We start from the raw sequence: 14,748 nt of genomic DNA, 5'->3' as shown, positions 1-14,748 counted from the left end.
GGACCCTCCCAGGCACAGGGACCGGGCAGGGAGAGGAACAACTTTTCTCTTTCCTAGGGCCAAGGAAACACGGCCGGTCCCGGCGCTGCTGGGGGAAGCAGCAGCGATCACACCCACCTTCGGGGCAGGAATGCGGAGGGAACTGCTGGCCAGGAGCAGTGGGGGAAAGAAGGAAACCTCAAACAGCTGTGAGGACCGGGTAGCTCCGGGATACACAGAAAATTGAAAACTCAGCTGCTGTCTCACCATCCAAGGCTGAAGTCTCCTGGAACGGCTGCTTAGAGCCGGTCCCTCTCTCATCCCCTAATACACGAATTCAGTATCTTCTTCTGTCACACCCAAGAGGGCAAAGAGCAAATAAATTGCATCAAACAGTAGCTTAAAATTAATTTATTTAACAAATATAGCTATAATATAAATGATAATAAAATTTCAAATATACAGTATATTACATAGTACACAGAGCCCCTTCCAAAGGAGCTGGTGAAGGAGCAAAGAAGGCAACAGACAACACTGTTACACGGAAGTGGGAAAGGCTGTTGTACACTTCTGTCTCTTGACCTCGGCCTTGCAGAAAGTAAGAGAAATGTCCTGTCTTTCAGTCCCCTTTTTCCATCTCTTCCACAGTTCCTTCCCCTGCGTCAGGGGCCTCTCTGCAGGCTGACAGCTGGACCCAGTAAAGCAGGACACATTCGGTCCATCACCACCCTGCATCTGGAAAAAGCTGGGGCAATGCCTCAGGTGTCTGCCAGTTCCCCAGGACTGCTGAGGAGACCAGAACAGCGCTGGGATAAGGGCTCAGCATCAGAGGGGGAAGCAGAGAGGTCAAGCAGAGCCAAACTGGAGGAGTCTCTGCCATAGGCTCCACGGGGAAGTCCACAGAAAAGAGCCGGAGGAGCAGGGAGGGAGTTTGTGTGGAGCCAGCGGGAGCAGACAGTCAGCAGAGCTGGGCTCGGCTCAGGCTCTATGTGAGGTGGTACATGCTGTATCCCACATGTGCTGTGTACAGTCCCACAGGAGCCACGGGCAGCCCTGCCCGCTGAAAAGGGCTGGAGGCACCGTACAGGGACGCGCCGGCCACGGCCGGGCCGCCCAGTGGGAAGGAGATGCCAAAAGCAGCAGGCGGGAGCATGGGCTTGGCTGCCATCTTCAGCTTCTCCAGCTCAGCCTCCTGGAGCCTCTTGGCCTTGGCGCGACGGTTCTGGAACCAGATCTTCACCTGGGTCTCGGTGAGGCTGAGCGAGCTGGAGAACTCGGCGCGCTCGGCGATGGACAGGTACTGCTTCTGCCGAAACTTCCTCTCGAGGGCCAGCAGCTGCGCCGTGGTGAAGGGCGTCCGGGGCTTCCTGTTTGTCTTGTGCTTGCGCAGGGTGCAGGCGGGCGGGCTCAGCCGTCCTGTGCCCGGGAGCAGCCGGGGAAGAGGGGAAAGGAGAGACACCTCGGTTAGCAGCGGCCAAACCCCACAGCCTGCAGAGCCCCCTCCCTTGTCAAAGCTGAGGTGGAGAAAGGGAGAGGTAGGGTCCCACTTGAAGCAAGGTGCCCCAAATCACCAGGGTTGCCTGGGGCACACTGAAAATTGCCGTCTCCCTTTCTAAAAAAAGAGAGCTGTGCTTCGCATCAGGAAGCTCTGACTCCATTGAAAAGTGCCCGGCAACGGGCAGGAATCAGACACCCACAAACCCTGCACCTCCTGCCTTCACGGCTACCTTGGCTCATGCACAGGAGACGCAAATAAAGGGAATGGCCTTCCAAAAAGAAGAAAAAAACTCCTGTTTTTTTTATTGGATTACAGGAAAAAAAATAAACAAAACGGGCTGGCTTCTCAGTCTCACACCCTCTTCATTAGGCCCCTGGGAACCGGATTAAGCATGTAATTAATTACGAGGTCTGAATTGACACTCATGCTGTATCTACCACTCTTCACTGGCCTGCTCCTCTCCTCTTATTTAACATTTCTAAGGGTCTCCAACATCCATCTGTCCCGGTTTACTTAGCAACAGCAAATTTAACTTTGCAATTTAAATAAATTAAACCACTGCTTTGCTCTACACAAGTCCTGTCGGAAAACCTGTCGTTTTCCAAGGGACAGAGAAAGCAGCGCTGTTTGCAGTTTGCTAAGGGCACGCCAAACGCTTGGAGATCCTCAGACCGAGGTCATCCCTTTGCACGGGATCCCTGGCAGGAAGGGAGCGCGGCCAGGCCGAGGGCAGCCGGCCCATACTGCCCAGATCGGGCTCGGCGCAGCCACTGGAAATTACCGGCCTTCTCTGATCTCGGCTCTCACGCTGTTATTCGTATTAATTTAACTCTCTCTGCATTAAAGCAGGAAAACATCACTGATTATGATTCTTCGGTGTTTGGACGTGCACCGCTTAAGACACCACCCGGTGGGGCTGAAGCCCGCAAAGCTGCCGCTTCTAAGAACCCGGTCTGTGCGCATCCTTAAGGAGTTACTTGAGCCACTTTCTGACGAGAGGCTCAGTGATGTTGAGTCAAAATTTACGTAGCTAGTTCGAGCCCCAGGTTAAATAAACAAGCTGGCCGCGTTGCTTATTCTTCTCACTCCCTCCCAGTTAACATTTGGCACGAGATGTCAGCCTGGCACGGCCGCTCTTCCTGTGCGCTCGCAGCCATCCTACACTCTCGAATCCGTTCAGTACTTTGGACGGATCGAAGTGGCAGAAAAGTGCGCACAGCACGGAAAAATATATAGGGAGAGGCAGGCAGGGCGAAAGCGACAGGAAAGCCCCGGTCACCCGCGCAGCTTTGCCCTCGGTCCGCCCGGCCCCGCGGAATGTCGCAGCCAGCCCGCAGAGTTCCCATCCCATTACTTACTCGGGGGAGGCGGCGAGAACCGTGGCGTTTGCATCCAGGGGCTCCGCTCCTGCTTCTCGGGGCTCTCCGCCTTGACGAGCGTGTCCTCGGGCAGCTTGACCAGCCCCCCGACGGAGAAGTGCCCGCCGAGGGGCAGCGGGGAAGGCGGTGCCTCCGCCGACAGCGCGCCCAGCCGAGGGCTGAGGCTGGCGCGGGAGGCCGCCCCAGCGCCCGGCGGGGGCCCGGCGCCCTCGGGTCCGTCCCTGCCTCCCGGCTTCCTGTGGTCGGCCATGAGCGCCTCCACGCTGAACGGCAGGAGGGATGGAGAAACCTTGGGCTTGTCGCTTTCCTCCTCCCCGCCCATCGCCGCCGCGACAGGGAGCGCGCCGCCGCCGGGACTGCTGAAGGCGGATGCGGGCAGCTCGTCGCTGCGGACCCCGGTGGGCGCGGCGGTCATATCCACAGCCGGGGCCATGCAGGGGCAGCCGACCGATGCCACCGCAGCGCCGGGCGGGAGCGATCGGCACCGCCGCTCATGGGGCCGGAGGGCGCAGGCAGCCGGCAACACGCTCCAGCCCCGCGCCGCCGGCACCGCCTCATAAAGCGGCGCGCGGGCGGCTCCGCCCAACCGGCGCGCGGGGGGCGGGGTCACACCGCCCCATTGGTTGCGGCCCCGGCGGCGCGCGGGGGGGTGGGGCGCGCGGGACGCTCCGACGGCAGTCCTGGCCCCGCCCCTCCCCTCAGCTCTCAGCCCTCAGCCCTCGGTTCCGCTCCGCGTCCCCCGGGCCCGCTCCACGCCCCGGCTCTCGACTCGGGACGGAGAGAAGGGAGCCGGGCAGCCGGCGCAGCCCTCCGCTGTAGAGATGGGAAGGCTCAAAACTCGGGCAAAGATGCCGGCCTTTCTGTTCGTAAAGAGCAAGGGAGAGAGCCCGAGCCCGTTCTTCTTCAAAACTAGCAAATACCGGGCTGTCCCGAGTTTGACCTCTCAAAGGGAAGGAGACCCTGCCCGTTCCGCTGTCGTTTTGAGGGTTTTTTTGGGGGGGTTGTTTGTTTTTTTTGTTGTTGTTGTTTTGGGTTTTTTGGGGGTTTTGTTTGTTTAGTTGGTTGGTTGGTTTGGTTTTTACACGATCGCCGGCCCTGCAGTGTATTCGATGTGACCGCGTTTATATCCGTACCCACATACACAACGCACAAATTGAGCTACTTCTTATGGCATAGATGTGTGCGTGTCTGCAGATAACGAAATGTTCGTTCACTTAAAAAGGAACCTATAAGCCCCTGAGCCCTTAAAGTCCCGGCTATTTTGTTTTGTTAATTCGTTTTACGATCCCTTATCCCCGCGCCCAGGACGGATGTGCAGTAAAACGGAGCCGCTCTCTAATAACGGGATTGGCCGCTCGCTGAGAAAAGTTTATTGATAGCTGCAGGGCTCTAATCTCCTCGGAACACAAGAGCCTCTTGCAGTCATTTAAGGGCAATTATCTAAACGGGGAGGGACAGCGAATTCCCTTTCCTTTTAACTGGACCCTATAAAGATGGTAGATTAGAAACATATAGATTATGAAATGAATTGATATAATAGACATTTTACTAACTGATAAGCAACAGGATCTGACTGAAATGAATTGTCCTGCGCGCAGCTCCACACACTTAACTCACACACGCGTGAGCACATGCCCTAGCGGGGTGTTTCCTGCGTCCCGCACATACATCGCACCCCGTCCCGCAAGTGCTGGGCTCACGGAGGGTCCCTCTCACTCGTGGAGGTGATCTGGAGGCGGTTTGCGGGCTGCTCCCGCAGATTCCTGTGCATGAAGGTGAACGCGCTTCGCACAGACATATAGCTCACGCTGGTACCTCCAGCTGCCCTCCTGCTGCGTGCCGCCCGCTGATCGCTTCTGCCCGGCGGGAGCAGCGGTGCTGCCGCCCAACCCAGGCCGGCTCCGGGCCCCGCCGCTGCCGCTGCCGGTGCCGGTGCCGGCGCTGCCCGCAGCCTCCCCCGCGCCCCATCGGGCCGGGGTGCCGGGTCGGGCCGCGTCGGGGAGAGGGGGTGGGGGTGCTCGGAGAAGCGGCTGCATTGCTAATTGCGAGAATAAACAATCTGTCACGATTAGTCAGTGCCTCTAATAGGCAGACAAGTGATGTTGTTTTTAGGCGCCAGCAGCGGTCTGATCAAAGGCTTCAGCTGGAGGGGGACTATTGAGGACGTTAACCCGCATCAAGGGAGCAAGGCGCCTTAGCCCTGGGACATCGGCACATTCAGCCTGACAAAATTAGTTTGCTCTACCAATCACAGGACATTTTCCCAAAGCCCGGTACTCATCTCGAAGATGCACCCCCACCCCACCCCGACTAAGAAAACACGCACATATATCGATGCATCGTGTTTCCCCGTGTCACGGTGTCCCCTCCACCCGATCCTACAGGTAGGATCTTGTTTTGTTTGAGTTTTTAAATTATTTTTATTTTCCCCCTGATTCCAAACTTCACCACGCAAAAGAAGTGATATATTTATTAGACCTCGAGGAAGCCCCTGGGCTGAGTTCAATCTGGTTGTTTGATGGAAATATGAAAATTAAAGTATAGCTGCTGGGTTTTTCTCCCTTCCTCACTTTTCTTTTGCACAATGATTTGAGCACTGGGATGTTGCTGAGGTTTGAAGAGATGCGTGTGCGTCCCATACCGGGAGCGCGATCCCGCTCTCATTTAGAGTTGACAGAATGAGATAATTAGCTCTTTATTTATCTCTCAGCAATGAGCGCTTTGTGTTTACATTTCTGTCATACTCGCTGGTATTTCAATCACTGTAGCAATCACTACAGCAAGGACTTGATTCTAATTCACATGCTGGCTTTTCATCTGTTTGGCTGGAAACGAAATGCCAGTAAAGTTTCTTTCGTTTCTTGCTCATTTTTTCTTTCCCTTCTTTCTTAATGAAATCTACAAGTTTTAAGTGTGGAATGGAGAAAATAAATTTATAAAACGAAATGTCCCTCAAGATTGACTTCTGTGTTCAGAGGGAAATTTTTAGTTTCCAAACTCTTCCTCCCTTGCTCGCTGCACTTTAGGTGACCAAAACACCACCGGATTTTAGGAATTTTTTAATACCTGTTTCATGTTGCTGATACTCTGGTTTGCTTTTAGGTGGCTCTCTTATGTTCCGCCCTGGGCTGCAAGAAAAATCGAAGTGAAAGGGCAGAGGGAAATAGGTGACTTTATTGGTGCTTGTTCTAGTCCGGTGTTTTTTATTGGGAGCCGTGGCGTTTCCCCGAAGGCAGTTGTGCTAGATAACAATATTGGGCAATTAGCATCTTAAACAGTCCCGTTTCAGTATAATGAATGTGCTAGGCAAAGCCATTACCCATAGCATTTTATTTCGGTGGGAATACAACAAGGGCTGGGAGGAGTGCGTGGGGGATGGGGAGAAAGGACAGGAGACAGAGCTAAGCCAATTCAAGGCATTGTCTGCCTTTTGTAAACGTTATCTTTGACTTAAAGGCAGAACTCAGAAAGGAGAGGGGTGTTGTTGTTTCCCTTGTTTCTACTTTATTTTTCCCGAGACAGCAGCTCTTAGGAGACCAGAGGGTCCGGCAGGACACGAGCCGGCTCTGGGGACGGGCAGCTCCGGGGCAGTTCAGCCGCGCCGGGCACCGCCTGCGCGCTCCCTGCGCGCTCCCTGCGCGCCCTTCAGCCGCCTTGCTTCATCTCTGCGAGACTCAGCCCTGGGGGCAGAGAGCCAGAACTGTCGCAAGTGCTAAAATGTCCCGCGGGCTTTACAAGCCCTCAAAGCCCTTCAAGTGCTCAAAGCCCTCCCTGATTCCGTCGCTGGTTTCCGAGTGTCGGCAAAAGGCGAAAACACCTCAGTTCTTTGCTTTTTGTCTTTCCCAACTCCGTCTCCCCCTTTATTTTCATTTTCTCTTCCTCTCTCTCTCTCCCTAATCCTTTCTGTCCAGATTAAACATAATCCAAACTACTTCCAAGGCTTCTGGGACCTGGGCTGGTCCTCGGGAGGTCACCAGGAGCTGTTTGGATGGCCAAACTCCAGTCGCCGAGGCGTCCCCGGCTCTTTGAGGGTCGGAGGAGTAGGGCTGAAAGGAAGGCACTATTTCAAGTGGCCTAAATTAATTTGATCGCGACATTATGATGCACTTGGAAAAGATGAAAGAAAAGGCTGACCGTCTCCTCCAAGATCTCTATAATTATAGATAATATATCCTATTTCAAAGCAATTAGCTCAATCAGGCGTAACGAGGCACTTTGCTGCCAGGGAGTAACAATGCCTTACGGTTATTTAAGCTTCAAGATGTCAAGCAGACTTCGAGACTCTGCTCTGCCCAAAAGGGAACTTGGCTGCCTTGGTGAAAGCCCCATGGCTAAGGCACTGGTTTCCCTTCAGTGACAACACCCCTATTTAATTTAATATATGCTTTTAAAGCTCTTGCAAAGGTGTCGACTCTGCTGGAGAAGAGCACCGTCCTCCAGGTGCGTTTGGGGCCGGCGCCTGTGTGGCATCACCTCTGCCCCTGCCAGCCATCGCCGACCTGCCTCACGTCGGCGGCTCGCTCCGGGATGCTTGTGCTCTCCGAGCCTTTCCCCACTCGGTGCCTTTCTCTCGTTAGTTTTTCGGGGTGGTTCCTGCTATGTCTCACGGAGTTCTACAGGAGCAGTCGCTGATGGGGCGCACTGGTGGATTCGCTGTCCCCAGCCCCAGTGCAGACCTCCCTGCCGACTCAGCGCCTCCTCCAGCCCCCAGAGCTTTACCCGGCCCTCGCCTCGACTTTTACCTGAAGCGCTTTTAGATGGCAAGATCCCTCTCGAGAGCCCCGAGGGCATTGCGTTCCGTATGTGCAGAGGGGGCTCTGCAAAAACACGGAGCCCGCCCGGGTGTGTGAGGGGGCCCTGCAGTAACACCGAGCCCTCCCGTGTGTGTGAGGGGGCTCTGCAATAACACCGAGCCCTCCCGTGTGTGTGAGGGGGCCCTGCAGTAACACCGAGCCCGCCCGGGTGTGTGAGGGGGCTCTGCAGTAACACCGAGCCCTCCCGTGTGTGTGAGGGGGCTCTGCAGTAACACCGAGCCCTCCCGGGTGTGTGAGGGGGCTCTGCAGTAACACCGAGCCCTCCCGGGTGTGTGAGGGGGCTCTGCAGTAACTCTGAGCCCGTCCGGGTGTATGAGGGAGCTCTGCAGTAACACCGAGCCCTCCCGGGTGTGTGAGGGGGCTCTGCAGTAACTCTGAGCCCGTCCGGGTGTGTGAGGGGGCTCTGCAGTAACACCGAGCCCTCCCGGGTGTGTGAGGGGGCTCTGCAGTAACACCGAGCCCTCCCGGGTGTGTGAGGGGGCTCTGCAGTAACTCTGAGCCCGTCCGGGTGTGTGAGGGAGCTCTGCAGTAACACCTCCAGGAGAGCACGGCCCAGGGCCCTCCTGATCCTGACTCAAACCCGCAAGTGGGGTGGGCAGAGTGGGCTGTTGCCCCCTGCCCAGGGCTGGTGGCTGTGGCTGGGGTTTAGGCCGAAATGCCAAAAAGCAGCTTCTGCCCGTTCTCCGGAGCCGCAGAGCCGCTCCCCGCCACAGCCGCGCTGGGCCCGGGGCGCTCCGCGGGGCTCCGCAGGGCCGGGCCGGGCGCTCGGCGGGGCCGCCGCGGGCGCAGGGCGGGCCGGGAGCCTCTGCCCAGCGCGGCACGGCCCGGCCCCGGGAAGCCGCTAGTGTAGAGTCGTGCTCGAACGAATCGCTGCCGAAGGAAAATTATTAGCTGTACAATTAGCCTGTCAGCGTTCCTTTCAGGAATTTTTACTGTTGGGGCATAACTGAAGGGAAGAAAAATTATAAATACAATTTAAAAAATAATGCTCCAAACCGGTAAAGCAGTTCAAGGGATAGAGGCCGGCGATGTGAATGCGAACTAAACAAAGTTTAACTGTCTCTCCTTCTTCTCCCCATGTGCAAAATGGAAAGCTTATTACATGATTCACTGTGAATCACTGGATTGAATGTGATTATTATGAGTGAATGATAGTCGGAGCTCTGCTAGCCCTTTATTTCTTAGAGGCAAAAGTATAAAATATGAAGGATATAAATTATGTTCTCTCTGCTCTGTCATAAAGGACATTCATTCAAAACTGCACTCTCTCTCTCTTCCGATTGCTTTGGTCCCCCCGAATTCCACAACCATCAAGGTGGATTATGAAGAGTCCCAGTTTATTTGTCTTCATGTCCTTGTTTATTGATGGAATATCACAACATGTAATTTGTCCCAAATTCTTTAAGATGAGAAAATAGTTTGTGGTTGAAGGAATCCATGCCAGTACTGCCAAGGGAGTGTCCAATGCTCAAAGCAAGTCCATTATCATGTTATTTTATAGCATTTCCATATTTAGTCCTCATTTCTCAGGCGTCTTTTACATATTGTTGCATAAGAAAGGGATTCAACAGTTCTAGTTATGAGATTTCCTACATTTTTTACAGGCAGAGCCAGTTTACAAAAGCTGTATTGTTTGTCTGAGGTCTGGGTTTCCATTTGGGGTAATTATTGTATTCCCAGTCTTCTTCTAATCATTTGCTCACAAGGACAGGTTTTTTTCTCTCGCCTTTTGAAGAAGATGAAATACCCCAAAGTTGCAAGACTATTGAAATAATCCTCCCACTTCTTTGTCTATTGTGTAAAAGCTATTTCTTACATCTCTCTAAATTACTGGAAAATATGTGACACAAAGGACCACATGAAAACATACAGCACAGTAGAAATGCATGTCACCACATTTTGAAAAAACTCTGCAATCCTCATCTAAGCCTGATCCCACTAGAGAGGTGTGTGCAAGTGGAAGGGGAGACCAAACACAAAACAAACCCACTTTTCAGAAGGAAGTATATTTCAGCTCTATAATAATCAGCTCCTGAGGAAAGAATGTCTGTAGAATGGAAAATGAAGTGAAAGCAATGCCTGTGTGTGTCAGGGCTGCCTGTGCACAAGAATTTATCCTCCAGCTGCTGCCTCCAGCTGCAGAGCTGTAGGAAAGCCGTGAGCCACGGCCCTACAGGCAGACACTGGCTCAGCCTGAGGCACAGCAGTGGAGCTTGGCAGGTCTCTTCTTCCCAGCACCCCTTTTCCACCTTCCTGCTGGTGTCACACAGCATCCCAAGCCAGACTGCTTCTCCTCCCACCTTTAATTTGCGTCGGTAAAATCCCAGGCCCAAGAATATCCCTCTAAACTCACAAGGAATAGGTTAGGGGAAAATGTTTATTTTCTTCCTCTGCTAAGATGCTTCAAAAGAGATTGCCTTAAGCCAAAACCTTCCACTCAGGGAAACATATATTTGTGCAAATGCATATAGAAGGATTTTAATTTTTTTGTGTAAAGGAAACTACAGCTAAACAGCAGAGTAACTGGTGTCAGGTATTTTCCAGACTCTGTCAACTGAAAAACAAAACATCATCGCACTCCTGCAAATATCAAAGTCATCCTCAAGTATTTGAAATTGTCCTGATGATATGCAACCCCAGCTTAGAAACTCCAGAACTGCCTTATTTTGGTGATGTAACCTCACCACAGCATTTTGCTTAGTGGCAGCCGATGGCTAGATATGATACTGGGAGCTACATCAGTCTAATAAATCAATATATCCAAACCAATTCACTGCCAGAGGAGGAATAAAATAAATCCCAACTATTTTGTAGGGAAACACAGCTTTTAGAAAGCTTATGTTCCTCTAGACTTTCCATCAACCACAAGCATAGTCATAATCTAAAATGTTCCTGGCTTGCCCACTGCTGGGCTGATTAGCTTTTGGAACAGAAGAGAACCTTTCTAGATATTGGTCTGTCTTGTGCTGCCTTCATGTTATTGTCAGTGTGAGTGCTTTTGACATTATTTATGTAGAGAGTGTGGGGTCTCTTTTGGTGTTGGGCCACTTTGCTTTTCAACATCTGGGGTTTTTTGTGTCTCTCAAAGCTGGACTTATTTCAGCCTCTCAAACAGTGTCAGACTTCTTGCAATCCGTGGCTTTAAGGTACAACAGCCTCCACGTACCCTCCAGCCCCTGCAGGGCAAGCCCAGGCCATGGGTGGCTGTGGGGTGCCCGGAGCAGCACACCAGCTGCTGCCCACCACCCTGCCAGCAGCACAGACCGCACTGAGGAGTGGGATGGTGTCCTGCCATTGGGTCTGAGCTTGGCTGGTTTGGAGTGGCACCAGGTGCAGTCTGTCCCCTGCTGTTAATGGTCCTATTACCCCTGGATGGATTTAGGTCTGTTTGATTTTTACTTCTGGAGCAATCTTAAGATAACACAGAGACACAAGGAGGAGGTTCTGACAGCAGGCAGAGCAGGGACATGTTCAACACACGGAATTAGTTATCTCCCTGAGGTTTGCTGCTGCTATTTTGCAAGTCATGTCACCTTTTTTATGCAGAAATCTCCCATCAGAGTCCAACCTTTACTAGTTACTAAGTGCAGCTGCAAACCCTGGCAATAGGTGACATACAAGCACACACACACACACACACACACACACACACACATACACACACACACACACACACACTGCACATCCTGACTCCCACACTGTGGTCATGGGGGCTTCAATCTGGGGGCAATTCACAGCTCACATGACCCAGCAGTAGCTATTTACAGAAAAAAAATCATGTGCAGCAGCCTCACAGGTAAATTCAATCCTTCTCTCTAGCCAACACAAGTAGCTAAATGTCAGTGATGTATAAATCCAGGGACTGAAAAAGAAATGCCACAGGAGTGTACACAGACCTGGCAAGGAATGGAAGCAGTACATTCACTGATAGTGACAGGGAACACCTCTATTCCAGCAGAGAGTTTGAAAAATAGGGGTGGGAGGGAAGGAGGAGAAGGAAAAAAGGGGGAAAGGAGTAGCACGAGCATCTTGGAAAGTCACCGGAAGCTTTGTTCTTAGGAATAAATCTGGCTTCTTGTGATCCCCTTTCAGCAGTGCTGGCTGGGAGCCAGCTGGGTCCCCTGGAGTCCCCCTGGCCTTTTTGTCTGGAGCCTGGGAATCTGTCTAGAGCACAAGGCTGGGGGGACCAGACTTGTATTTGCAGGAGGGGTAGGCTTAGGCAGTGCCCACGTAGAGGAAAGGGGGTTTGCAGTGCTCAGACCTTTGGGAAACTTTCCCCCAGGGCTGGTGGGTGGGCAGGGGAGCTTTTCCTGCTTCGGAGGCACTCTCAAGGGAGGTGTGCGGACTAGGGAGCAGGAGGAAGTGCAGGCTGGCATTTCCAGGCCTGAGATGCTGGAGCAAATGGGGTGGGATGGAGGGGAGTGAGCAATGCTCTCTGGCCCTCACCCAGCTGGCCTGTGCAAGTTGTCCCAGGGTGTCTCACCCTCCCCAAGATATTGTTGCAAAGGCCAATGCCAAATAAAATGATAAATTACCAACAAACAGAACAAAACCAAAAGCTTTGGACCCATGGAGCATTATATTTCCCTTGCCCCACTAGGCCTTCCTTTCTGCAGACCTCTTTTAGGGTGATGAAAACTGGGCTCTCAAATCTCCCTGTCAGATCCAAAGATGCTGATTGGTATCTTTCCAATACTTATGGGTTTTCACGCATGATTGAGACCTTTCCAAAGATTTATTCATTTATTCTTTCAGATTCAGTTATCCTGCTATCCAGTTATTCTGCCTTCATTTTTGTATTTTCCCCCGCCCTCTTTATGACCTTTAGAAATAAAATTCAATTTATTTGGCTACTTCACAGACAAAATCTAAAGCCTGCCCTAATTTGTAGTTTACTAGCCTTCAGATGTGAGACTACATAGAGAGCCCCTATCTGATCAAATGGCTGGTACCCTGACACAGTCCAATTATGTGAAAATATATCCTTGCTTATCATTTCAAATATCGTAAAAGTGGAGAAACTGAAGTAGCTCCCTGTCTGTTGGATTTTCCTGTTCAGACACACTTGTTTGAACAGGCACCATGAGACTTTTCTGTCATCTTGGAGGAGTTCAAAAAGCGTTTTCTCCTTGAAAGCCCTGAGATGGGTGATGGTGGCCACCCCCAGCCAGCTCCCAGTCAGGCAAGGCAGGGACAGGGTGAGAAAGGGACATCCCCTGCAGCTGAGCACTCTGCCCTCTGGCCATGACATGCACCTGGCATCTCCCTGCAGCCTCCCCCAGCTCTGCCCCCCAGCCTGGCCCTGCTCCCAAACTGGTACTCACCCTGCCCCACAGAAACTCCTGTCCCAGCCTGGTCTCTCTGCATCCCCCTCCCCACCCAGTAAAGGATTTTTTCAACTTTTTGATAACTTCATAGGAGTAGGTTTCATTGAAATAATTGATAACGTTATTAGAGTTGAGTTGAGTATATAAAACTCAACTCTAGTTGAGTATATAAATCTCAACTCTAGTTGAGTATATAAAATAGGTCTTGGGGATTTTAAGTATTCTTACGCTTTCCCTTTCTAAGCATCTGTAATAATTCTGTCTTTAGTAACTTGACAAAACTGGTTGTCTGTTAAGGCATATGCAGAACTGGTAAGACACTGAGAAAACCAAATTATGTACAATAAGTCACTGCTTTTGAAAAATCATATTTTCTACCAATTTCCTTCTTTTTACCTTTTTTTGCTCCTTTTTTATTCTCAATTGTAAAGATGCAATAAAATTCACTTTTTCTTGAAATAGAACTATATTTAGTAATTATATTTGATAAAGAAGATTACCTCCTTTTGCTTTGATCTGATTTTATTTATGTTTTTGTTGTATTTGGGAAGATTGACATACAGTGCTGACTAGGTCTTCCAGTGTGCTTCTCTGTGATTCTTTAAATCAAGTTATGGCTGAAAGGACCCATAGTGCTCAGTCTTTTATTTAGCAGTGCTATCAGTTTGCAGACTTGAGAAAGACAAATTTCTTACAGAGAGAGGAAGGAACTTGTGAACAAGTTGAAGCAGACTGTAAAGTCAGAGATATGAGTAGCCAAACCAGTCAGAGGCTTCTTCAGACACAAGGATGTTGGAACCAGGTGGGAAGCATTCCCTGGCTCAGCACTGTAAGGGCAGGGTGCTATTTAAAGAATACCTTGCAATGACATTTTTCAGGTATCTTGATGGGAAGTGTTGAAAATACTCAATTACTGAAGCATAAAACAGAAAATTAAGCAAAAATCTCTCCTGCAGGGTGCAATCCTTAAACACAGAGTACTCTGAGTTCCTGCCTGGATCAGGGGGAACTGAATAACTGAGAGCACTCCATGCAGAGCCAAGGCCACTCCACACAAAGCCAGGTGTTTATCCCAACCCAGAGTCAGGCTTTGGTTAAAGGAGGGTTGAGCTGGTAAAGCTCCAGGGACCAAGGGCTGCTCTTGATTCACATATAAGAGACCATCTTGCAGATGATGTTGCCTTGCAGAAGGCACTGAAACCATGCAACTGTAGGCTTTGATCACAGAATTCTGGTTGCATCACTTGAAATGGAGAATTGCACTTTGGGAGTTGCAGTCTTCACACCTGTCATCACCCTGAGAAGTTTCTGGGCTCATTTATAGTGTATAAGAACTGATGGAAACATCACATTCCTTAAAATGATCTCCTATATACATAACAGGCCTTTGCATTTTATCCAGTTATAATATCATTGTGTTCAAAGGTGTGTACTTGGATAAAAGATGGCTTCCAAAAAGGTAGCTGCTCTTAAGCTGGAAATACTAAAATATAAAGAAGACATCACTGAAATTCAGAGATTGTTTTAGCAGTTAATTGCCTGAGCAGTAAGAAGCCTGTTTTAATTCCAGCATAACTCTCTGTTCTCAGCTTTTGTGTGTCGTTCTATACAACTAGCACTTCTAAATTAAGTGGTGAATGATCTTTCCTCCTGTAAGGAGATGAAAACCTTTCTCATGTTTTCTTTAAGTAAAGAAACACCTTGATGGAGCTGTTTCTCCATCTATCTGCCCTTGTTTGCAGTCTCTAGTC

At 50.9% G+C, this 14,748-nt stretch overlaps 1 protein-coding gene across 1 annotated transcript; it reads right to left on the bottom strand.

The window, feature by feature from the left end:
• Nucleotides 1–879: 879 nt before the first annotated feature.
• Nucleotides 880–3,289, bottom strand: MSX1 (msh homeobox 1). The gene is made up of 2 exons (XM_054295705.1): nucleotides 2,836–3,289; nucleotides 880–1,395 (listed from the first exon to the last, which is right to left on the bottom strand). Exons 1-2 carry the CDS (start codon nucleotides 3,287–3,289, stop codon nucleotides 965–967), a joined length of 885 nt encoding a protein of 294 aa, XP_054151680.1. The 3' UTR covers nucleotides 880–964.
• Between the last annotated feature and the right edge of the window lie 11,459 nt (nucleotides 3,290–14,748).

Source organism: Melozone crissalis, unplaced genomic scaffold, assembly GCF_028551555.1.
Source record: "Melozone crissalis strain CALT ecotype California unplaced genomic scaffold, PUWL_Pcris_2 ptg000006l_1, whole genome shotgun sequence".
NCBI lineage: Eukaryota > Metazoa > Chordata > Aves > Passeriformes > Passerellidae > Melozone > Melozone crissalis.
Note: the sequence above shows the minus strand (reverse complement) of the source record. Positions and strands in the feature narration are given on the sequence as shown.